Genomic DNA, 28,000 nt, shown 5'->3' on the forward strand with positions numbered 1-28,000 from the left:
AGCAAGTCAAAATAGTAACCTCTGGTAATAAATCTGTTTTATGTTTAGTTTAATACGTATTATAATTTGATTGACTTATTCTTTTTAAATTATTGATGTTGATTATAGAACACTATAATAATTATGTTTCTTTTTGACTTTAAATTTATTAGAAATATTAAATTTAAATTCCATTTAAATAATAAGTTTTTTATTTACAACATTATTAGTTTATTTTTATTTTTATTAATTATAATAATAATAAAATATTAGAATTTATAGAATTTATCGATACCATTATTTAGATTAATATATTACTATAAGTAGCAATATTTATTTAGTACCTATGTTATTACAATAATTATTGTACATAGAAATAATCTGAATATTTGGTTTGCCAGTGTTTAATAATTTCGAATAAAATATTTTTTTGCTATTGGTTATATGTTCTAAATTAACTAAAATACTCTAGATGTTTATATTTCAGAAGATTTAAAATTAAATTAATATAAATTAAAAGTATTATTAAATTGATATAATTGTGACAGACTACCTGTTTTTTTCGTTTTTTTTTTTTTTTTTTTTTTTTATAGCCAGCTCAAAAAAACATAGAAATATGGTTCTTTGACTCTTGTTATTGTATATTTTTTTCAGATTTATTTATTAAATCTTGGCGCGTAATAAGATTATTTTGGAATTTTTTCTTACGAATGTGAAATGCATTTGATATTATTACATATTTAATGAGATATTTTATTACATTTAAGTAGTCTAGATTGAAAGTTTAAAAAATGATAATATTCCTATTGAGAGTTGTAAGTTTTACATACAAAACGAGTATTAAGTATGAAAATAAAATAGGTATTTAGTCATGTAGTAAAGATCTTATTCAATGGTGATCTACTTATTCACAAAAAAGTCAAGTTAAGGTGCTACCATTAATCTATTGGAGTTGTGATCACTTTTGCTTGTTGTGTTAATGATTTGTAATTTTACTCGACTGCTAATGACTTTTAGATACTTTAACTGCCTATGATTATTTTTCTCAACTTCTTGAAACTATAGTGGTGTGATGATGAGAAAAAAAATATTTATTGACAATAACAAATTTTGTTATAGTTTTGACAGAGTTTGTTTTACTATATAAATGGGCTTTTTGGTTCAACCCTCTTTTCATTTCACTGTTAGTTTACTATTACTTTTTTTTGTGTCAATATGTTTCACCTTTATCATAATTGTAAAAAATCGCAGTTATATACTTGTTGCTTATTCCAGAAGTAAAAGCGATCGTCTATACCAATAATGTAATAATAAAATGGAATTTAAATTTATTCACGAACAAATTAATGCATTCAATATAAATATAGAAATAAATATGTGTATATAAACAGATAATTTCTTTATTTTAAGTATTTAAAATATTATTCAGTTTTCATAGTTGCCACGGCAAAAAAAAAGTCACGGTTGAAGTACAGTTTGTTAGATAAATTAATATCAAAGGGGGTTAGCAAAATCTAGGAGGGAACAATTCACATATTACAACATTTTCTTAATATATTTTATTACCTTAAGATCATATCTCTTATTTTTTATTTTTCATTAAATTTAATATGTTGTATTACTATACTCATACCAATATATAATAACTAATATATTTAAGTCATGTGATATTTGGTTATTTAACTGTCATAAATTATGAATGAATCGATGACTGTATTTGATGTATAATCATGTTCATATCATTTTCTCTTAGATCATTTATGAACACTTTTGCGAAGGGATAAATAGGAATTTCAAAAATTACCCACATTTATAAATTTAAAGTCACGATAGTATCGTTGGTATCAATTTTGAATAAGTAATTTAAAAAAATAGATTTTGTAATGATGAAAAAAAATTATATCAACATCAACAACCATCATAATGTCTTAAAAAATTGGTAAACGAGCGAGATTTATTACCAAGTTCTGAAGCATTGGACTTTGAATGCAAAGATTTTTTATTGATTTAAAAAGTATTGTTATAACACACAACTAAACAGTGTTGAGATGATCAAATTAAGACTATTGTTCCAACCTAAACTATCTGGATTTATTTTTAAAAGGGTTGTTTTAGTACCCAAAGTGGATCGTGGATCGTAAAAGGTTGAGCATTACTGTCATAAATTATAGGGTCGTTAATTAAAAAGTGTAAAACCAATAGTTTTGAAAAAGTTTTATGTAATTATATCCTGGATTATATATATTATACTGTATTAATAATGATATAATATCTACATTCTAAAAAGGATTATTGTCAATTATTTTTATTTTATATTTCATATTTTTAAATTATATATGATACGTATATGGTATTAATTATTGTAACAACACTCATTATCATTAATTGGAACAGTAAGAAACAAAAACAAATTAAGATAATAAATATAGATCGGTGTTTATTTTTTGTCAGCTAGTCAGCTAGTCAGCTTAATATTTTAGTAATTTTTGTTTTAGTTATACAAGTTTATGATTTTACTACTAAATTTTAATGTTATTCGATCAATATTATATTTATAGGTAAGTTTGAATGATGAAAAAATATATTAATTATTGCTTAACTATCGTGTTCAATAGATATAACCTACTTATTAGAAAAATTAAAATTGTATAACTTTTAAATTTAAAAATTCTATATAAATATTAGTTAATGGATATATCTATGTATATGATACCTAGTTAATATTATTTAAATTTTTTATCAAGTTAAAAAATAATGTTTGTGATTATTATTATGAGTAAACTGATATACTTTATTTTATGAAATAATTTTTTTAGAAAATTGAAAATATAATTATTTTATTGAAAATGGTGTATATTATATCGAAATCTATTTCACTCAAAACTAATTTTGTGAATGGAAATGAAAGTACATTTTTATTTTAATATTAATAACCTATTGGCTATTATGTAAGTATATTATTCTTAATATCTATAAACAAATAATGCTACTATATCACTTATGAGTATCTATTAATTATATTTAAATATAGGTAACTTTAACTTTTAGTTATGTATACAGGTACTTGATATGTTTAAATAATTACTGTCTTTAAAATATTATAATATATGCTAGTCTAAACATTATTTGAAAAAAAAAATACATATTTAAGGTAATTTATGTCTTATTATTATATTATCATTTAACATATTATTAGGTAACAATATTTATTAGATATTTATTTAAATAAAAATAATTAGATAAAGATTATTTAACTTAATACAGGAAAATTTGTTGGGATAACGATTGTTATTTATTAATTAATAATTTTTTTTTAAAGGTTTCATAATGTAGTTTCTATAGTTAATAATATTTCTCATGGTAATGGCGTGTAAATTTGAACTGTTTCACATAGGTGATTAATGATTTTAAACTTGACTACGTCATATGCATAGATCATAAACAGAATAAGTTTATTAGCTTGCTATTGTCATATTTAAAAGTGATGAATAATATCGTCTATTGACGATTATAGATTGATATATATTGGGAAAATATTTTTTTGTAAAAAATTACTATTCAAATATGATTTTTAATAAATAATAATAGTTATTAGTTGTGTACTAGATAATAATTTTAAATCCTTTAATGATATTATTTATATTTTAAGGTTTAGTCATTTGTTATAAATACGAGTATATAATAATACAACAATCAAACTATGTAAACTAAAATGTATTTAAATATTTGAAATTAATTCGAAATGAGTTTATTTAATATAATAATATAAAGGAATGATATTATCATTGAATACATAAAAAAACCTTGAGTTAAGATTGGTAAAGATTTTGTTAAAAATGTGTACTGCTTACATTTATTTACATTTTATTTTGTAAAATTTTATTTTTGCTTCAAAAACTATTTGAAGAATTGTAAAATAATAACTCTTCTTTTTATCAAATTTTCAATTCATAGATGAGGCAATAAAAGTGTTTACGAGCATTCTAAAAAAAATGAAAGATAATGTGCATGGTTTATAGAGTATATACTGGACACTTTCAGAGTGTTAAATTTAGTAAGTTAAATTTTTAGAAAGTTTGTAGTGTGTTCTCAAAAATAACATCCGATATTTAATGGTATCCATTAGGGAAGGACTTATTGTAATTTTCAAGACTCATCAGTCATCTTACATTAGTAAAAAAAATGATTATAAGTTAAATTTTACACTGTTACATAATATTGTATTACATTATCTTATTGGTTTGTTGACAGATATACAGAATAAGAAAAAATGAGGATTTATGCCGTTCACGGATTTAATTCGATCGTCTGGCAAAATACATTTCCATATTCCACGTAACCCGAGATCCTAGCGTGGAACTCAATGCACTTTCAATAGTGTGTCAGATATTAATTAATATTCCAAAACACCGTGGGAAGAGCAAAACAAATCTAACAAAATGATACCGACAAACGTCATGTCATTCATCAACAAGGTTAGTGTTTAATTCAGAGTTGAATGGATTTTAATGAACTCGCATACTAACATCGTTCTGTTTTCACTGCGGTGTTAATTTTCTTCGGAAAATAATAGCTATAGTGATGTAACATATCCTTCTTGAAAATTCAATTAGTATTTCGAGGATTCTCTGATATATTTTCCGGAATTCGAAAACAGTTTTCAATAGTATTAGTATTAGTATGCGTATGCCACATGGGCGTGCATTATTGTGTAAAAGCTTTAACGGTTTATTACTGTTCATAAACAGGCTTAATAACGATGTTAACAATCGATTGGATGAGAGAATAAAAAAAATAATCACTCGATAAATTTACCAAGGATAGAAAAAAAAACGAAAAAACGAAAAATAAAGGTGAAAATATGTGTGCGTGTGTAAAACATAATGGTGATACATGGGAGGGGTGAAATGTCGTAAATGGAGTAATCAGCTGCCTTTGACATGGCTACGACGAGAAAATAATGTTCTGTGTTTATAGAGTAGAAAAGAAATGCAGCTTACAAATGGGGTGAAAAAAATGAAATAAAACGAGAAACTTATCGAGAACTTTTTAAGAAATATAAACAAGTAGGTGAACCGTACAAGTACTTTCAAGAACATAATTTTTTTTCAGTGAGTATTTTGAATGTAGTGTCCTTCATATTCAATTGCTAGCTACTGTAATATTAATCAGATTTCAATATTTAATGTTGTTTGGGGTTTCTGGAATCTAACATAAATTATCTATCAATAAATACGTTATTTGGATTTAAAATATAAGAAAGATAATTTAATTAGGCAAATAAATCAATTTTAATATTTTATTAAATTTATTTAATAAACATTGTCTATGATTTAAATCAAAGATGAAAAATTCTTTTAACATTTTTACCTATTCGTCGCATTATCGAAAAATCATTTCTGTCATAAATAAGATTGAATATTATAGATTTATTAAAATTAATAGTTAGTAAATCAATATTATCTTAATAAGATAAAACTATTCTTGAAACTAAATTGTTAATATTATTAGACTATGTATAAAAAGAAAATATACATTTAAAATTTTGTTTTATTGGTTATCAATACCTTTTATTAGAACTGAATTAAGTAAAAATTGAATGTATGATTTGCATGCTTCAAATATATATAAATAAAAGCATAAAATATTAATTTTATTTATTCTAATTTTTTTTTTGTTTATCTGTTTTAAATATTTTACCAAACAAATTGTATTAGTCAATAAAAATATTAATAAATATAATTTTTAATCTTTTTTTTCCGTGGAAAAGTTTGATACTATTGTATTAAACAAAAAATGTGGTGGATGTATGTATGTTCACTAAAAATATACGCATGGGTAAAATGTTTTAGTATTAAAAAGTTAGTAAAATATATTTGGCCAATAATAGGTTTAAATTTAAAACAGAATATTGCATTAACAGCCAACCTGTAAACAAACTGTTGGTTATTAAAAAAAAACTAAAAATACCTATATAAATTTCAAGCTAAACTTCTTAAAGATATACCCAAGTCAGTTTTAAACTTATAAAAACATGCTTCATTGAAACTAGAAGTTTTTTCAAATTTCAAAATGACAATGATAAAACGATTTCAAAACTTCAGCTATCTATACCAAATGTCCATATAATATTAGTGGACGTGTACTGTACATTTTCACACTAGCTGTATTAAATTATGTATGACCGTTCAATGTAATGAATCAAAATTTGTCACATGCCAAGACTTTTTTTTTAATGATCGAAAAAGTTAGCTTAGCCTTCACCTTTGTGCTCATTACAATTTTTGTCGTGTAATAATTCATAGTCATAATTTAGTGAGTGAAAATAGTTTGTTTGTTAGAATTTTTCTCTTGTAATATAGAGTCAGATTAATATAATATTTAGGGTATAATATAGAATAATAACAGAAGTTCTTCTAATACTATGATACTTTATTGTAATCGATCATGTTATAGTTTATATAAGCTATGGATGAATGATTATTTTTCTAGATTTAAAATTAAATGACGAGTACGCTTAAACACATATTCAACATTACCAAAGCTTCACAATTTTAAGTAAAAATATAAATATAAATATTTTTTATTCACCTTGTTCATATTTTGCCTGTTGCATTGTTGAAAACTATAAGTACATTTTCAATATTATAATTATTTATTTTCTTCAAAAGTCAAGAAAATAATGTACTATTGTTAAAAGTAATATTTATAAATTACTAAAGGAAATTTATGTTTTAAAAAAATACGATATAACGGTATATGATGTTACAATAAATAAATAAGTGTCATGTAAGTTATGTAAGCAACATAAACTAATGAATAATAACCTAGTTTTAGGCTTTTAGTGTTGGTTATAATTTTTTGAAGAAGCAAAAAGATAAAGGCGAGAGTTGATAAAAGTATGGTCGCGAATAAAATTAGGAATTATAAATTCAAGTTTGAATGTTTGAATATGTCAGAAGTATAACTATTAATCAAGAGATTCGGAAGTCTGTCATGCATGCCTTTCTTTTTTGTGTTGATGAATTTCCATATACTTGACACAAGGGTGAGATATTTTAGTACCTTATATAATACAGTAATTTGTCCTTGTGTAAAATGTTTTTTTTTACGTAAACACATTTAAATGAAAGGATGGAAGGGAACGCAATCATTTTTTTATGTGAGATAGATTAAGTACATGAATTTTATAATTGAAACGGAAAAAAAAATTGGTTATTCCGTTTAAAAGAAATTGTTTCTAATAATAACTACATTAGAATATTAGTTTAAACTATTTTGTATATCAAGACGTATTAAAAATCATTATTATATCATCACATAGTATTATGTTAATAATATATTTAAATAATTTAAATATAGTGGTCATTGCTTTTAGCAGAAACTTGTATCAGTTATAGTAATAAAAGTAATTTTAAGTATTAAAAAAAATATTCATAGTAATGATTCACAACAAATATTAGTGGGTACTATAGTCGTCGAGGACTTTATATTATAACTTAACATTTTGTTTGATCTCAAATGGAATTCTCATCATATTCATTCGATGAATACGTTTTTTAGAAAGTTATCAATGGTAAGTAAGTATTGCATATATCAGTGGTACACATAACATATTATATAATACAAAATTGCCTACACACCAGATTTTAATAAGTATAATATTTACAAAAAGTTCTTTTAAAGACAAATTCTGTATAATTTCCTAGTTTCAAAGGAAAAAAAAATAAAGAATATCACATTTGGTAGGACACTCTTTTGGTGAGTGCCGCGCTGGAGTAATTATTTATCCTAGTTTATTATTTTTGTATGCAATTAATTTTTTTGTGGATTTTCCAAACGCAATTGAGTCATGTTACATAATACATAATATAGTTAATACGATCATCAAAATATAATTTTTCAAATTGTTTTATTTGTATAACACGATATTACCACTTCGCTGTATAGTAGAGGTTGAGTTACTGCAATTGATGTGTTATATTTTAAATTAAATTATATTATATCTATCATCTGAGTAGAAATGTTAGGAGCTTAATCGTCAATCTATATCATGAAGTATAATTCATAATGTATTTTTGATATTATTATGAAAATAATTTATTTTACTATTAATATTATTGTAGGTTTATTTAATTTTATGTTCGTGTATAATAAACATAATAAATAATTATATTTATTCGCGTTGTTCCAATAATTTTAATATGTCAGTTTGTATACCTATTGAATTGTATTAACCATTAGCAATTTATTTATATTTTGAATAACGATTAAATGCATTCTGTATGCCTAATAGTTTTTTCTACGAAACGATTACATTGTTACGGAATGTCGATCTCTGAGCTTCCTTTCATTAGGAGGCTTATGTTAAGATCAACGGATTTTAGAATCTCTGTTGTTATCGTGATCCGGTAATATACTTTCTCAATAGTTTCTGTGATTGGTGAAGAGTTTGACTTTCTCGAATCCTTCACAAATTTTGATTATCCTGGATCATCAGAGACGGCGGCAACAATGCTATGATATCTGGGGATGCTGTGGATTCGGCAGCGCAGCAAACGGTGTCACGGGTACAGAATACGGAGTCGGCGTTTTCGGCACTGGTGGCTTATCATATGTAAATCACTGTCGAGGGAGCTACAAATACAGCAGTATGACTGTAATAGTGGTTATCTAGGGAGAACATTTTAGTAGACCCGAAGTTTTGGCATCTTGTCATCTCTAATGCCCGGTTCAAATGGTCCAAAATAATGGGGTGTGAATTGTTATTATTTTATATCTCCTGCACATTCATACACACAAATAGGTATGTTTTAGGTAAAAATAATATTGATTTCTTTAATGCATTATATATGGTTTCAATCCACCCCTCAAGTATATTATGCTTGCGAATCGACTTTTCCGTGTTATCTAAACGAACCAATAACGCTTGATGTTTATTTTATACGTATTTTTGATGTAAAAGTAATGTATGCTAATGTATTATTAAGAATATATAACTTTCTATAGAAGTCAACTTAGTTTCAAGGTCATGGAATATTAGACTCACTCAACACGTTAAATAGTTTTTTATCGTAACGATGTACTCTGTGCACCATCATACTACGCACGTGTTTAAAGGTTTATCTCAGAATATTTGTTTACGATTTTATAATTACCTATATTATTTCACTTAATTTATTAAAAAAAAAAACATTTACTCCAATTCGGGGGTATATTATATATTCTATGCTAGAACGTGGTTTGGTTAGCGTAGTTGGGTTTGCGGATGTCCATTGGTTAATCGTTTATGTTAAAAAAAACCCTTTATTGGGAAACTGGCAATTATAATTATGATAGGTAACCGCAATTGATGGAGAATTAGTGGAGCTAAAAAATATTTTAAGTTAAAAAAGTAGCACAGTAGCTATTATGAACATAATTCGATAAACGAATTTAGCTCAATTGATGTTTGTATTGCATTTATTTTTAAAATTTAGTTTTATTGTACAATTATTTTCATTGAGATAGGTAATTAAATTCAGAAGCAGAATCTTATTGATTGTGTTATACTTAAATGACGTCTTAAATTAAATAATAAAAAAACTACCTGATACAACAAATTATAAAATGTGATTATTTTCGATAGTAAATTATTTTTTAGTAAAATAGTATCAACTGCTATTCCTTGTACAATATGCATTGATAATATTATATTATATTTATATTATCTTTATGAAAATAATGAATGACTTAAAATATTATATTTAACAATTAAGTTTTATTCTATAATGGAAACTAACAAAGAGGTTTTAGGGACTATTGTGTGTATTATAAACCACAAATTTCCATTAGGACTTGCATATTGAGACCCAAATTCGAATTTATTTCTCTCTAATCTCTATTATAATATTATATCCTTTATACTTAACGAATATCAATATAAATCCTTTATACAATTAAATCTATTTAAATAATTTATTTGACAATCATTATATTATCCATCATTTAAAAAATAATCGGATTCTAAATAATTAGAGTAGACACATATATTACATTATATTAAGCCTAGCGAAACTATAACTCGTTAGATTTGCTTTCACGTAAATCCAGTTGATGTAATACTATTATAGTAATTAGTCATAATTATCTACTTACTAATTGTGTAAATATATAGATTATATTAATAAAATTAAAGTGGTTTTATAAATAACAAAATATTTATTATTGAAGATTTACGATTTCCTATTTCTTTAAATTTTTTATTTATTATCAGATTACTAAATATATAAGAATAATAATTAATTACGCAACTTTCACTGTTTTAAAAATTGAATAGCTATAAAACTCTTTAGATAACTTTACTTAAGCTTGTAAGTTCTTTGAATGTGTGTTTGATCTATAATATTACAATATAGAGTTGAATTTAATTTTTAAATTTTGAATGGTACGAAGAATTGATTTATAATAACTATTATACGTATTTTTTATTTTTGTGTCTGACATCATCAAGACAAAAATCAGCTATATGTATATACAGTAAAATATAATATCATGATTCATAAGTTATGATGTATAAATATATCGTGTCGACTGTTGACGATAGCTTTTCATCAACGTATACCTAACAAACCCAGCGAAACCAGCATCACGTGGTGTCCAAGGACAGCTCGTGGGTTGCTATCCTATATTCTTCGAACTGTCAAGGGGTATGCGGGTGGTTCGTACTACAGGTGTTAAGCTATTTCTCTTCGATACATTCGTTTTATTATCGTTCATATATATAATATACGATCGAATGTACACGAGTCTTAAGCACTTGGTAAAATCGAATAAATCCTAAACTCTTTTTTTTTTTGTTAGTTCGACAGTCGCATGCCGTTTACCACGGAATCACCGTGTATGAAACTCTAACACATTCACAAATATACACACACACACACACACACACACACACACACACACACACACATCCTTGTGTGATACGCGTGCCTGGGGTATTGATTATTATCTGCAACAGAGACGGCGGTGGCAGCGGTCGAGTATCCGGAGTCGTATAAGAGTAGGTACACGCGCTCTCCCCTCCTCCCGTATAAAATATCAACTCCTTCCCAGCGCTCTATCTTGCTCCCGGAAACTGTTGCTGAATCGCCGCCGATGACGGTGCGTCGTTAGTATTATATTGTATAGTACGCTCACCCTCTCCGCTTTTGCCATTTATTATAAAAACGAATTACGTGTCTAAAGTGGCACTACGCGTATTTGTCTTTACGATATTCGAGTAGGTAAGTCATGAGGTATTCATGTCATGGTAGTATATATACTTCCATCTACCTAATTACTTTAAATTCGACGTCCAAATAATAAATTGTCTTTAAGATATCCGTGTGAAACGTTAACCGTCCGATTGTGAGCATACATTATTATTAACGCGATTAAACACTTCTAGTTCGAGTCTTCTTCTCCAGTGGTCGAAAAAAAATATATTATATTTTATTTTGAAATTAATATGATAAAAATAAAATAAAATAAGTAAAAAAAAGTACATCCAAAATATATGAAGACCATCGCTGGTGCCTAATTATTATATATAAACAGTGTTATTCTTGTTTTAAAATTATATTAGAGTTTGGAATTAGAAAAATATAGACTGAGTAACTGACCTCTCTCTCTAATTTTTAGTATTAATGATAAATTGATCAAAAATAAATTGCAAAACAAAATGTATCCAGTGTACTATGAGAAATTAAACTTATAAATATTTTTTGTAAGCAAATTTATCGCATTAAAAATTACACAAATATTAGTCAAAAAACCATTATAGAATTATAATTTATAGTTTAAGAAATTGAAACTTAAAATTATAAACTATGATATAATAATATAAAATTTTAAATTAAGGCATAAATGATACAATGACAAAAAAAAATAATTTAATTCACATTTTTTTTTCTAGATGTGCAATTTTTTCAAAAATAGCTCGAAACTTCTATAATTACTTATCTAAAATTCTATCTTCAAAGTGTTCAATGCTCAATCAATAGCAAGTCCATTAGGAATATGATACTTTTAGAGTATTGTTTCTAACAAAAACTTGAAACCAGTAAAAACGAGGCATAAATTCGCTTCTCTTAAAATCTAAATTGGATAGGTATATTATTTCAAATATGTTCGATATTTTATATATATATAATTTAGTAATACTTGAAAAACATACTGAAATTGAGTAAAATACATTTAGATAAATAGATTTTTGACATCACAGGAAACTAAAAAAAAGAACTTTTTATATGTACAATACATTATTTTAAATTAGTTTATAACTTATAAGTTGTAACCAGGAAATTAATATTGGATTTTCTAGAAGGTAACGAATTAACTCTGATGATTTTCGTCATAATCCTTCAGTAAAGTATAATAAGAAAGGATAATAGAAGCATGATTACTGACACCCATACACATATTATTATTCTAAAATAATTAATAATGGATCTTATGAATCCGCGTTAATGCGTTACAGAGTTTTAGCTACTATACTGTAACAAGTTGATTTATGTATTTTTGTTTGTTATAAATTATAATTACTATTTATTATGTACTAAACATTTAGTAGTATTTTAGTTTTCAGAGAGAGTTTCGGATGTTTATGTTTAACAAATTAATTAAAACACATTTTCCATATAATCTGTATGATATTATTTTTTTCATAATATATCTATACAATGGCTTTATAATATATTAATTTTACATAAAATATTTTTTAAATAAATTGATTTTAACATTTATTTCTACTTGTTTTGTCCGTATAATTGTATTGTTTAAAATAAATTAGATGTTGATAAATGTTACCGGAACTATAATAATATAATACTCTATTCGTAGTCAGTGTAAATTAATTATGCTGAATTGCCGAGTTAATTTTGTTCAAATAAAAGCAAAAAGGTCATTTGCTGATTAAACTATATTTTTGGATTCAGGCTTTAATAACCTTTAATTATAAACAGATTTGATTACTCAGAATATTTTATCTTTAAATTTATTTTTTATCTAAGTTTTACTGAAATCTGACGAAACTAAAAATCATTATTAATGTAGGTATATAAATGTATTTAGTAGATATATAGTAAGTAAGTAGGTAAATGTATATTTTTCAGACTCATTGAATATAATCTTCATTATAATTATTTTCACAAATGTTGCTATTTAGGGAATAGAAAAATTTTAATAAATTATGAAGACATTGATCAATTGTATACAGTACATCTAAATATAAGCTTTTTACGAGAGCAACACTAATTTAATATTTTAATGTAGTCAGGTAATGAAATTTGTATGACTCTTTTAAATGTAAAATAGTATATAGTAAATCTTCGAGGAATACTTTTTATATTAATAATAAATACAATATTTTATGAAACGAATTATAATATTTATTAAAGTTTAATTTAAATCTAATAAGACAAAAAATAAGATTTACATTACTTAAATTATTTATTGTTTTTAATTAATTAATATAAAAAAAATATTTTAATGAATAACTGATTAGAAATAATTGTATAAGTTAATCAATTTATTTTGAGTTGCTAATATTTGAGGATTTTACATAGTTACCGTTATTCTATCTTAGTATCTTATACATACATAATCTTACCTAGACATTACGAACACTAACAGTGACTGTGTTATTAATATTGTTCACAAAATTTGTTTCCAATTAATTATTCTTACTATCTTTTTTCTTAAAGTTAGTCTGTGTTATTTAAATATTTAAGAAACCTAAATGTGAATTGTATAGGCGATATACCATGAATAATATTTTTATTAAATATTATTCGTACAATTATGAATTTAAAAACAAAGAATCATACTCATGAGTCATGATAAACAAAAATAGATATTATAATTTATTTTAAAGAAACATTAATTATATTTTACCAACAAAATTTTCTAAAATGACTGTTGGTAGACTTATTACTTACAAGTCTATATATTTGGTGATTCATTATATACACTTATTCCCATTATTTTATTAAATAAAGAATTTATTCAAATTCTGATTTATGGAATTTTAAAATATATTAAAAAACTTGTTTTAAATTTTTTAAGATCATCGTACTATTTAAGGAGTGTTGTGTACTGAAGCAAATTTTTATTTTTCAAATAAGAATCACTATTTTTTATTTTAAATTATTTATTAAATAAATTTTCTGAAAATGTTGACGTATTAAAATAAAAATTGCAACGAGTAGTTTTTGAGTTATTCAATTTTGTGTACTAAGGATATTATCAATGATAATGGATTCGATGATATGGGGTTTATGGTATTTTAAATATTTAAGTTATTAATATTAATCTATCAATATTAATAGTTTGTAAAAATGGTCTTTGTATTAAAAATACTACATCCAAAATTACATCTATTTTATTCTCATGTAATATTTTAATAACTGATATATATATTTTTTTGAATAATGATAAAAAAAATTGTTGATTGGATATACGTTAATATTTTCAAAAATACGATGCACTTAACTTGGAAATAGTGTTGATGGTTGCGCCAAACCCTCACGTTTTCCAAGTCTAGTACTTTAGTTGTCAACGTATTTACTTATTGAATTATATATTAATATATTCAATACTGTGTATACAGATTGTAAATATCTTTTGCACCTAATTAAAAAAATGTTATTATTATTTTATTATTAAATTGATTTTTTTTTTTTAATAGGTTTGTAAGTAATTTATTTAAATATACTAAAAATTAAATTTGAATAAATTTATTATTAAAAGAAAACACGGTGGTGAGCATATTCGATGAATAATTATGTACATATTATCATGGTCTAATCTATTGCCATAATAGACAAGTTTTTGAATAATGAATCTGCACTAGTACTCGTAATTTCATTGGTACAGTTAATCTGGTTAAAAATTCTTATCATTAGTTAAAGTTGTTGTGAGATTTTTTTCATTTTGAAATAGTTATGGTGATGTACTGTTAGAAACTCTATGTTTCTTATTGGTTCTAAAAAGATTACTAAAATACATTTAAATAAACGATGATTCGTTCAGTTGAAAAGTATAATTGTTTTTGTTATAAGTGATTTTAATGATTAGTACTTAGGTACGAAGTTCTTCTTCATAGTTCACAATAGTTGACTATTTAAAACTAGGTTAAGTATTCTCCAATTTGGCGTATTTTAAAATAAATGTGACAATACCCGCTATGCAGTGGTATTAAAGTCAGTTTACAAATCTTTGTTTGAACGTAGAAAATAATTTATACCTAATAAAAAAAATATTTAATCTAATTAAAACATCATATCATTTCAATAAATCAAAAATTAAGATGTGAGTATTGTTTATTGAATTGAATATAATTGTGTTTGAGTTAAAAATATGATTCTTGATCCTGATCGCTCCGATGAATGTATCGATTTTACAAAGGTGTGTGGTTTTTAACTTTGGGGGCAGTTTCTGGTTGCAAACTAAATCTAATTATACTTTTAAAAATAACCACGAAAAACAAAAAAAAGAAACTAAAGAAAAATGGAATTCCCATTATATTTTACGGACATCAATACAAGACAAAATCGATTTTGTTATTTGTTGTAATTCAAAAACAAAATGTAACCGTAGATACTTAAACTATTCACCAAATGTCCAAATTATTTTTTGATGAAAAAAATGTACATTGCATTTTGGATCTTTTTGAAGTATTTGTATACATTTAAAATTTTTAATTTTGTTTAATTTTTTTCGATAAATATGGATAAAAAAGTTATCACTGGGTAAAAATGTTTGAACATTATACAAGAGCTATCTAAAAGCTAATCGATAAAGTGAATTTGCTAAAGAAACAAGATTTTTTAACGATTCAGAAATATTCAAAAGCTTCTCCAGTGTATTTTCCTGTTTCGTTTTATGACGAAGTATATATTTTATTTGATATAATATAGTATCGTTATTAGTTACCATTTTACCAATGAAGGTTCATACGAAGGTGGAAATAATCCACAAGCTTTTTCGATGTCTCTAGTTACAATATCACTTTTTATTGGTATGTTTTATAACATTGGTTCACCTATTTAAAAAAAATCGGTTAAATTATGAGTAGATTCATTAATTAACGTGTATATTTTGTGGGGCTTATAAAACAGTGGGAAATATAATATTTTATAAATCTTGTATTCAGTTGTACCTACTATTTAATACTTTATTATTAAAACGATTAATTAAGACTATTGTTTGAGCTTACGTTTTTATATTTTTTTTTTCAAGTTTAATAGTTCTATTATACTTAAATATAAAAATTATTCTTTATCTCATTACGTATATGTAGAGAATGGTCAAAAAATTATAACTATTACATGTAATTATTATTGATGACAGTGTATTATACATTATGATATACCTACGAATAATGAATGCTGTTATTATGATAGATGTATACTGACTAAAATTAAAACACCAACTTCTTTTTAGACGTACTTTAATTTAAAAATAAATGCAAAAACTAACACAATTCGTCTGCAAATGTTTTTTCATTAAAACGAACAAAGGTAGTAATCCATAATATATTGTTTGCTTTTTTATTATCAAACCTTTAAACAATAGACAATATAATATTATGACTATCATACATCAAAAACCTTTATCGTCTATAGAGCTAAAGCTAGTGTTGAGATATGAAATATTATTAATATAATAATTAAAATGACTATTATTGTTATTGCTAAAATAGGTAAATTTGTGAAAATTATAAAAAAAAATACAATAGTCAATAAGATACCGATATTAAGAGTTAGTAGTTGACTTTCCTTTGTTGAGAATCAGTCCCACGGGAACATCGTTTTGGGGTTTGCTACTATATTTATGTTAGAGAATTGGAGATAAATTGTTTTTTTTATTTTAAAAGTAAAAAAAATCACTCATGTATTGTAAAATGAATAAGGTTAATTTAAATGCTTTTTAAATTGTCTCAAACCATATAAGCATCTGATATTCAAAAAAATAATATTGTTTAAAAAAGGCTATTTCCAAAAAAAAATTAAAATTTTTAAAATCGTTATTATAATAAAAAATACAGTTAATATAGTTAATAATGATAATAGTCTATTATTAAAGAAATAATAATAATAAATATTCAATGTACAACAATATTATATTATGTGTGATCAACTGCTATGGTGGGTTATTTATAGACGCCCAGAAGACGGATACAATGTTGTGTTATATAGGGCGTGGGCAAAGAGCGCAATTTCTCCGTATCAACAATTACATTTTAAAGGGCGACTATTTTTTAAAGGTGAAACAAAACTAAAGTTTTGCAGTTTTTTAATTTACAATATTTTTGAGGATGACTTGTTAATTATTAAAAAAGATATGCATAATGCATACATATTTTCGGCGTTGTAAATTCCGCAGTGGCTGTGGTGATATTATTGTTTCCGCAGTTGTGGTAATATTATTTTGCATAATATAGTGTATGCACTACAATCAAGCTGCTTACCGCAGTGATATAGTGTAATTGTGAAAGTATTTATCTTGAAAAGACCAATACTTAGACTTAGACTAATGCACTTCTATTCATTCGTACCTATTATTTTTGAACACAAATTATACACTACATTTGTAAATCATCATTCATCAGTAAACACAATCCTGGTACTTAATGGTATTTTTCTTGTTTTATCGATTTATTGTATCATAACTAGGTATAACTGTATAAGGTTAATTTGATATTTATAATTTAAAATGATTAAGTAGTAAATTATTTAATAGTTATTTTAATACGAAAAACATTTTTCTGTCCGAGACAACACTAGAGTAGCTGATCTCAATTAACAGTTTACTAATTTTTTTCCTTTTTTGATATACATTAGAATGATAGTATTTTAAAATCAATCTATTTGATAAAACTATTTAATTGAAATTGTGATATGCATAATTAAGTTTATCGTTTTTTATTTTATCTATATTTTTAGTTGTTTAGTAAGTATATGTTTATGTATTTAATAATAATTGACTTAAAGATGTAAAAAATATCATACATTTGATTGAGTATAAATTATTAAGTGAAAAAAAATTCAAAAAGTTATAAGATATTTTTGTATTTGGCTAATCCAATTTATTAAACTATATTAACCGCTATAATTTAAATAAAATATGACAAAATTAAATTATTTATTAAAACATTTAAACCTATTCAATTTAGTTTTGAACAATATTTATCAAACATTTCAATTAGTTTTTTTAGTATACTAAAATATTAGTTCTAACGTTAGTTGTTTGATTATTTTGTACATACAAATAAAAATAATATATAGGTAATATTGATTTTAAAATATAAAAATCATTTTTTAATATTACAATTTTGAGGTTACACAATAAAAAGAAAAATACTTTCGATACTATCATTTTACTCCAAGTTATTTCTTTTTGGAGTATTGAATTTTTTTTTAATTATTTACATAGTCTGGACCTACTTTCGTTACAAAATTTATGGACAAATATCAAATCAAAAATAGTTGTACTATTGCTTAGTATAAATTGTAATATACTTATTGTTGCATATGTAGCATATTACCTATTTATTGTCATGAAAATAATTTTCTTTAAAACAATAACAATTATTTATTATAATACATTCATATATGCTACTAAATTACATAATTATATGAACTAATTTTGGTACAAATTATTGCTTTTCTTATGCTCTTGGGTAGTGATCCTCAAAGTGTTGTCCAACGGTATAACGTATTATCAAGATTTATAATTTTCGAGCAAAAAAGTGGCGAATGCATTCTTATGGAATCGAAATGTACGGAGATTTAAACATAGGTACACGTAATGTGCATATAATCATAATATCTATGATAATATAATAATAATATATGTGATTGTATTTATAATAATTATGTACGTATTGTACTTGTGTGGTGGATAAACCACTTAACTTCAACATTTACTTGTCACATCGTTCTAGCAATATCAACTTTTGTAATTACCGTTTGGCGTTGATTAATTAAAATAAAATATCATATACTCATAATACAGGTTGCATTTTATTCCAATATACTTCATTTTGAAGTTTTGAATTTTCTTAAAAGTCGTTTACTTAATCCGAACCCAGTTCGTTGCAAAATCTATGGACACAAATTACATCAAAGTTAGTCTTACTATTTTTTAGTATTCTATACTTGTTGCATGCGTAGTATATATTACCGACTTTTTAACTAGTAAATAATTTTCTTTTAAAACAATAACTATTATTTATTACAATAAATATAATAATAATAATCTTATTTAAAAAAACGATATATGATTCTACACTAATAAATAAATAATATACAAGATACATGTTTAAAACTGTTCTTTAAGCTTGTTTCGGGGGGAAACGTGTATAGTACCAAATTACCTATACCTACTAATATAGACCAATTTCGGTACAAATTATTGTGTTTCTTGTGTTCTCGAGCAGTGATCTTCGAAGTGTTTTTGACAACGGCACATCGTATTGTCGGATTTTTATTTTTCGAGCAAAAAAAAATGGTGACCGCGTTCTCAGGGAATCGAAACCTAACAAAATTTAAACGCGTGTGTAACGCGCACATCATTATAATAATAATCTATTTGCTCGCACGTTTATTATATATTATGTACGTGTTGTACTTGCGTAGCGGGCGAACCGCGTAACGACAATATCGTATAATGGTAATATAATATGCTGAACGATACATGAAATAGACGTATAATAATATTGGGAAGACGCAGTAGGAGGTGTAGGTGCTATTGCGGTGGTCGAGCGGCGGCGGCGGCGGTAGTTATAGTCTGTTGCCGGTGCACTTTAGGCGACCACGTCGTACACTATAATATTATAGTGCTCGAGCGTACTATTATACTATGCACATTTATATAATAATAATATTATTATTATTATTATTTGTACACGGTGCGTTATCATAATAATTATATTATATTATATTGCGCACGGGACGCGCGTGTTCCGCGGCAACGTCGGAGCGCACAGCCTTTACCTGTTACGCGCGGGGAACGATCACGAAAACCGACGACGGCGACCGCGCGCGCGATGTGCGTGTAATAATAATAATAATAATAATAATAATAATACGCACACAGACAGAGGTGGTTGCCCGGGCGGTGGTCTGCGTGTGAGCGGCAACGGGACGCGTGGGACGGCGGCGAGGCAGATGGTCCCGGGAACGACCCGTACCGCGGCCGCGGTGTAGTAGTAGTTGTAGTCGTCGTCGTCATCGTCGTCGTCGTTGCCGCCGCCGCGCCGCTGACGGCGGCGTGTGCATCGCGCGCGCCACGCCATAATCAATACGTTCACAACAACCCTGGATAACGCGCTCTCTATACCTCTGGGCAACCACCTCGTCCACCTCACGTGTCCACCTCGCGCGTCCACCTCGTCCACTGCGTTTCCTCCGCACCGTCACCGCTGCCGCCGCTCACGTTGCTGCTGCTGCTGCCGCCGCCGCTGCTGGTGCTGGTGCTGGCGCTGCTGCCGACGCCGTTACCCCGGCAGCTTCGGTATCCGTTTTTCCCGGTCACCCGCCCTTTCCACCCGATCGCTAGCGTAACGCGCTATAGTCTACGAACGGGCGGCAGAGTTCGCCTACCAGTTGCGCTCTCCGCAATATTATTATCTGACGACCAAAAAACCTAACTCGTCGTCATGTTGTCATCATTGTCATTGTCGTCGTCCTGTTTTGCCTATTCCGCTTTAGCGTCCACTTCACTAACTCTAATAATATATTATTATTATTATTATTATCGTATACCATTCGTATCTACTGACACGTAATCAAACGAATAACGACGCACACGACACACTGTTGTTATCGCCACCGCCGCCGTTGTTGTTGCGTTTACAAGTGCGTATCAGCGCATATAAAATTAGTCATAAAAACGTCAGTATTTGTTGGGTTCGATAGGTGTTTGACTGAAAGTCCAATGAAAATCACGTTTTCCTTATAGAAACTAATAAGTTTGTATTAGCTCCGATAATATCTATTGTGCAATGGATTCGTTTCCACTGACCTTTTGATACCGTAACTGTTTGGGCTTAATTATTATAAGTTTGGCCGAGAGTTTCGTTGTGATTTTGAAGTTTGCCTTGTAAAAGTAAAATGTGATTTTATATTAAAGTGTAAATCGTTGTCGCGAATACCATAATAATTAATAGCATAACATCACAATGACTTGACCAACCTAAACATAATATACAATATATGCGTAATAGTATTATAATACACGGTCGGCACCATTGTTTGTTTTATATTTTCGTGACACGCATCTAACCTAACTCAAACTAACGAAAGATTTTTGAAAAACGATCAGATAGGTCATATACTCATACACATTTGTGTATATTTTGCGTTCAAATGGCTATTGGTAGCTAATTTTCATCTAGTTCAAATGCACAAAACTTTTCATAAGCTTATTATATAATGTCATAGTGTTAATTTATGGCACATACCATATTTGTACTTTTATGGTATCGAATCATAAACATGTCAGCTGTTACAACACGAACACCGCTATAAAGATGGTATCTGTTTTCAGTTGAAAACACTTAACCCTATAATCAATCTTGGAACGCGATAACGTCATGACTGAACAACTGCGACGACACTTTATTAAAATATACATATCACTTGTTGTAGTTATAAGTCTATAGCGGTTGCCTTTTTAGTTTTTCCCATTCAAATCGGTTTAAAAGTCTCATTTAAAACATTGGGTAAACTTATATTATTTTTTCTATGAACGTGTCATAAAGTCAAACAACAGTTAGACTATTGAATCATTTTTACTATGATGGACAATTTCCAATGGTTATACATGTAATACAATAAACGTATTAGATTACAAATATAGAATACGAGTGACCAACATAATATTATTCTTTGAAAAATTTAATCGATGGGCTCAATTTATTATTATAATAATACAGTGTAGTTTTGTCTAAAATTATACGTATATGGGACTAAAGATTTAATGTAATATAGGTTATACAAAGACGTGTCGTATTTAAAATAATTTGTCCGTAATAAAAAAAAAATTAATAAGTAATGTAAAATAATTATCGTAATATATATTGTTTTTTTCATTATATCGATTTAATATTATGCAGATGGTATTGCTAGCGATTCAATAAATTAACCATATTCTGAGATATAACACAATATTATTTTAGCGTTAATTTATCGATTAAGTTCATGCATTTAAATTTATTTTTTTAAATTTAAATATTAGATATGTAATATGTATATTATAAGATAATAATTGTTGAAAATAATAAATATAGATATAGATATTATTAATTAGAAATTATGTTTATAGAATTTAAAATAAAACGATGGAATATAAAACTAAATTAAATTAAATGAATCCATATATTATTATCTTGTGAATTATTTGTCAAATATATAAGTAGTTCAAAAACTAATTAATTACAAAACTTTTTCAAATTAATTTAACATAATACATTCATAATTCAAATTGTATAAAAAAACAGAATTCATTTACGATGTGGTTGAAAATTAGTAGTATTTAGCAGCAAGATCACTGTGCGGCGTTGATATAAATGTGTCAGATTAAATGAGTAATTTAATTAATATTTTATTTTGTTTATTACGCCGTTTAAGATGCTCATATTTTTTAACTTAAATCGGGCACTTAACTTGTGCATTTTTGTTTTATTAAAAAATAGTACACACTACACACATAGTATGTGTCACCGGCTTAGAAATGAGCCAACGATAATCTATGATATTCCTTGATATTCATATTATGAAATAGTTATTATAAATTGTCATGCAGCACAATACATGATAATATTTTTATCAAAGCTTCTGTGAAATTTCCTAACCTACTCTAAAGAAAAAACCTATGACTGCGTGTGTCCTTCTCTTAATATTCGGAAAATCGGAGTCATCGGGCCAAATGTGATTAAGACTCGTTTCACCACTGCACAGCACTATATTTGATGCATACACGAATGATGATGCAAAAATGGTTGATTAGTGACCATCTTCGTTGTATGGTTTTCCCGAGTCCCATTCGTTGCTGTCCAGTTCACGTCGGTTTTTTTATACAACCATTGAGTAAGTAACTTAATGAAATTCCGTCCACAAATTTTGATTTATAAGTTAATCTAATATAACTAATCGTTTTTGAGTAGTCATCCGCAAATGCATATATAGTAAAACCTCTAAATAGCGGGCACTCCTGGTCGCTAAAATTGTGTGTACTATCAAAGGCTTCAGTTTGTAGAAAGTTTGTAGTATTATTTCAAAAAAATGTTTATTTATATGCTATTTGTGGAGGTGTCTACTATTTAGATTTGTCAGTTATGTAAGATTGCTATAATTGAAATGCTATGCATTGTGACACAATTCAGGCGAAATGAGTCTTGAACAAACCTCTATATCACTATTGGCTAGACAAAATCCACAGAATTACGCGGTGGGAAACTAATAAAGGTAATTGGTAAGACACATTAGGGTATTAGAAACCTTAATTTGCATTTACAGGTTCTTAGAATAGGAACTTTAGGAACAGTAACGCTTGTATAGTGCATACACATATATAAAGCTTATTTTTTATGCATTTGTACTTACGTTTAATATTAATATATTGTATCTTCAAAAAACCTTAGTAAGATAGTAAGATGTAATATACATATCGACATATAGTATCAAATTATTGTACATTATGGTTGATTTGTATTATATTTATATTACTTATTGAGTCTAATATATCACATATATTATTATACTATAGACACGTAAGGGTATTAAATTATTGTGGACCATAATGGTTTAATTGGATATAGGAAAAACAATTGATGAGATGAAAATTGAAAGACAAAAGTGTCCCAAATATAGGATATTTTTTTCTGCAGATAAAAATGCATGTATATAACATTATATAAATTAATATACGTTTATATTATACGATTTACATGATATCAATGATATCTTATATTTTTTTTTATTAATTTCAATAAAATAATTTGGTTACTGTGTTGTACTTCATTTAAACACTTCGTAACAGTACTATTTTATAACAACAATTACTTGTGAAAAATATAAATTCACGAATAATTAAGTATTTTATTTTAACAGTATTATAAAAATTATGAACATTTTCTTGTGTAAATAATTACAAATTACTTATTTTCTCAATAGATTTTTTAAAAATATGTACAAAAACAGACTATAATACAATTTCAGATAAAATGTCTATAAAAGGTTGATAGTCAGAAATATAACGGTTACGTAGTTAGTTTTTATCACAGAATAGATTATGTGGATACATTTATTTTGATATTAATGTTAAGTCATTATAAATATTAAGTTATATTTTCTGTAGAATATACTATAGTTGTATATCATAATTATTATTATATTATATAATTTGAAATTTAATGCAATAATATATGAGTGTAAATAGTACCAAAAACTTGTTATTCTGAATATTATTACCATAATCATTAATTATTCAACTGGCGTAAATTTTGAATAGCATGTGCAGATTCACACAAATTGATTACCAGTACAAGGTTATCACGTATAAAATGATTCAATTTTTTCTTCACCCTAATGATTTTTCGATTAATTTTTAAATTTTTTATTTCAGATTTGATCTTATTAATTTGAAAACTAAATTTATAACATTACACTATTTTATTTCCTTGAATATCTTACATAACATAATATGTATCCATGTAGGTATATTTAGTCGTGGTTATAGAAATTAATTAGTAAGTTTAACCTATTAATTGAATATAGCTACTAATTTGAGTCTCAAACTTGCCACGTTTACAGGTTTACTGTAATTTAAAGTAAATTTTAAATTTTTTTATTTTACATATTATATTTTACTAGGTACTTATATATTACTACTATTAGGTTTTGTGTATGTATTAAATTTGGAAACATTTCTGATGTCAATAAATATTTTTTTATCTGATTTAATAGATTGTTTTATAGTACGAAAACAAAATTAATAATTTTTATTCAGTTTATTTTTTATTTTGATATGTAGGTACAATTTTATTTTGTTTTACATTGTGTTTATTAATCAAAATCGAAGGTTTTCTACATATGAAATTATATTAAGCGCTTACAATATTTTAATATTTGTTATTGTTGATTAAACTATAAAGATAATTAATAAAGTATTATAATAAACATTGCGTTTAAATAAAATTAATTTGTATGTGTTACCGTTGTATTTTCCTATTTATTTATAAGATAATGCTGGAAAATGAGAAAAATTAATTTTGTTTTGATAAGTTTATAGAGATGATTTGTAGAATATTTATAATATTTATGCCCTTTGGGTTCTTTAAATCAATGCTTCTCAAAATGTTTTGTCACGGGCCCCCCTAAATTTAATGTGAAACTATCAAGGGGGCCTAATCAAAATCATTAAATATTTCATGACATACAAGGAGTAGGTTAGGTATATATTATTTATTTTATGTTCCACCAATTATATATAGCCACAACCCCCAGTTTGAGAAGCACTACTTTAAATCAAATAAAAAATGTTCTATTTAAAATTCAATTGATTTTCAGCTATTTAACCACATGTGAAAATTATTAAGTAGTATTAGATAATAATATATATTTATATTACAATAATTCGTAACAAATAACACACAAAAGATAGAATTCATTTAACTATAACAATACAAAGAAATAATACAATTATTATTTTCATTAACAGTATTATTTGATATAGGATGTATACCTAATTGGTAGTTTGCCTTTAAGATTTTTTGGGATCATAATATGGTCATTCAAAATAATTATATAATTTATTGCGAATTCACAACTTTTGGACTATTATATTACCTTTTTCTATAGCAATTAGTATAATTGAAAATAATATTACTATTATGAAATAAATTACGAGTGTTCATAACGAACGCTAAAATGTGTTTAACAGTTATCGTTTTAATTAAATGTTTCACCAATTCATAGTTTCTTTAATGTTTTAGTTTTAATATATATACTTATAAAAGAAATGGAAATAAATTATTAGAACTTCTTTTCGTTTATATAATATTGTATACCTATCACAAAATATAATTCCGGATTATTAGGTCATGGTTAAGGATATAATGGTATTATTAAATAAAGTAGATAATGTTATACTAAAATGCGTGCATATCTATTTGAGATTTCATGACTATTAGAAGTTATCAACTTATTTCTCAGCTAAACACGCTTACAATCAAATAAGTTCACCCAAAATGCGGTTTACAATAGGTTTGATCAATATTTATTATTATATTTTATCGTAAGATATTATTAATTTTGTTAAGGTGGATTTTTTTTAAATTAATATTAAAGGTAATTATTGTTATATTTTAAACATTTCGATCTATTATAAAAAAAAAATCTACCTATATACTTTCATATCGAAAATGTTTATAATAATAATTATATTATAACATGATTTGTATACAGTGTATAGTCAATACATTTAGGTTAAATACTAATAAAAACATGCTGATATTTTTATAGTAATAATACAAAATACGAAAAATTATCATTCTTTTATAAGTACGAGTATGTTCAGTTTTACATTGTTTGTTAAATATTTTTTTGGCGATATTAGGAATTTTGATCCCGTGACTCTGTGTTTGATTTTTATGTTTAGTATTTTTCAAAAGATCCAAAACGATTGGTCTAATATTAAAAGGTTCAGCTCATTGCTCTTTTTTATTATTATTCTTATTTGTGTTGACCCGCAAAAAATAAACGAATGTCTCGATGCAATAAAAGAAAACACGCCCCATACCCAAACGAACAAGATGGTCATTGTGTTCGTCATTGAATGACTTTTTAAGTACATTGAGATGTATTCTTTTATAAAAAGTGTTATTTGACCTTTTTAAAGTAGTGAATATAAAGAGAATAAATTATGGTTACTTTAAACATTTTCTAATTTTAATCCATTCAAGGTAAGTTTTGGTTTTCAGGGGGTATTTATTTAATATTTAAAAGTTTCAAACGAATCGATTTATTAGTTTTTTTATAAAGCTAAATATCTATAGAAGTATAATATATGTGTTAAAATTTAAAACTACTAAAACTTTAATGATTTTATAAAATATTCTAAGTTTTTTTCTGCATTATGTATTGGATACAACCATAAAAAAAAGGTTATAAACATTATTCAAATGTCAGAAGAGTTGTATAAATGTGAAAATACAAAATGTAACTGTTATTTTTTACATTTTGTGTTATTGTTTTATAATTACTAGTGAAGGAAAATGTTTGTGATTGTTTATTTTGTTTGAATATATTATAGATTTTATATAGGTATTTATTTATATTTGAAATTTTAGATTCTAAGTGAAGCTATTAATTTTACAATGATGTTTGAGTTTTTTTGTGTGTCTAAGTCTTGATTGCAGAATGTTGATGGTGATTTCTGATAGGAAATAGGAACTAGTTTGTATTTTGTGTTGTCAAAAATGAACATTTTATAGTATGTACTTTTAAAAATAATGGGTAGGTAATATATATATTTTTTTTTGATTTATGGTTAAAATATTTTTTCCTAGATAAAAAGCCTGAAAATTGAATACAAGTTTCTCATAAGTTTTATATCTGCTATAGCAAATATTTAAAACTATCGGAAATAAAAATGCACATTTTTTTTGTGTCAATTATGAAGTGGAAGAAAAAGGTTTCAGACTGTTTTTTTTATTTTTAAAAATTTAGAAAAAATTAAGAATTAATAATATCCAGCACCTTACTGGCGCAGTGATATTTATAAGTAAAATAAACTAGTTATACCAATAATATTAATGTGGGTCTTTTTATATTATTTTTTCTATATCTATTTTTATTTTAACCAAGAAATTGTTTTGTTATTTTTGTATTTTGGTATATTTCTAGTAGTAAAAAATACATTTTTTTCCGATATTCTTGAAAAATGGAATATTAATAGCTAATTGTTTAACTACTAATTTTTATTTTGAATGATA

The 28,000-nt window shown here is 25.7% G+C and overlaps 1 protein-coding gene across 2 annotated transcripts in view; it reads left to right on the forward strand.

Annotated features, from left to right (window-relative positions):
• Positions 1 to 28,000, forward strand: part of LOC132920352 (regulating synaptic membrane exocytosis protein 1) — a 187,858-nt gene that overhangs the window by 24,517 nt on the left and 135,341 nt on the right. For both annotated transcript variants that reach the window (XM_060982679.1, XM_060982678.1), the window contains exon 2: positions 4,231 to 4,454. In XM_060982679.1, coding sequence (XP_060838662.1) covers positions 4,419 to 4,454 — 36 coding nt within the window. In that variant the 5' untranslated portion in view covers positions 4,231 to 4,418. The remainder of the gene's footprint in view (positions 1 to 4,230; positions 4,455 to 28,000) is intronic.

The sequence above is a fragment of the Rhopalosiphum padi genome, chromosome 2 (assembly GCF_020882245.1).
Source record: "Rhopalosiphum padi isolate XX-2018 chromosome 2, ASM2088224v1, whole genome shotgun sequence".
NCBI lineage: Eukaryota > Metazoa > Arthropoda > Insecta > Hemiptera > Aphididae > Rhopalosiphum > Rhopalosiphum padi.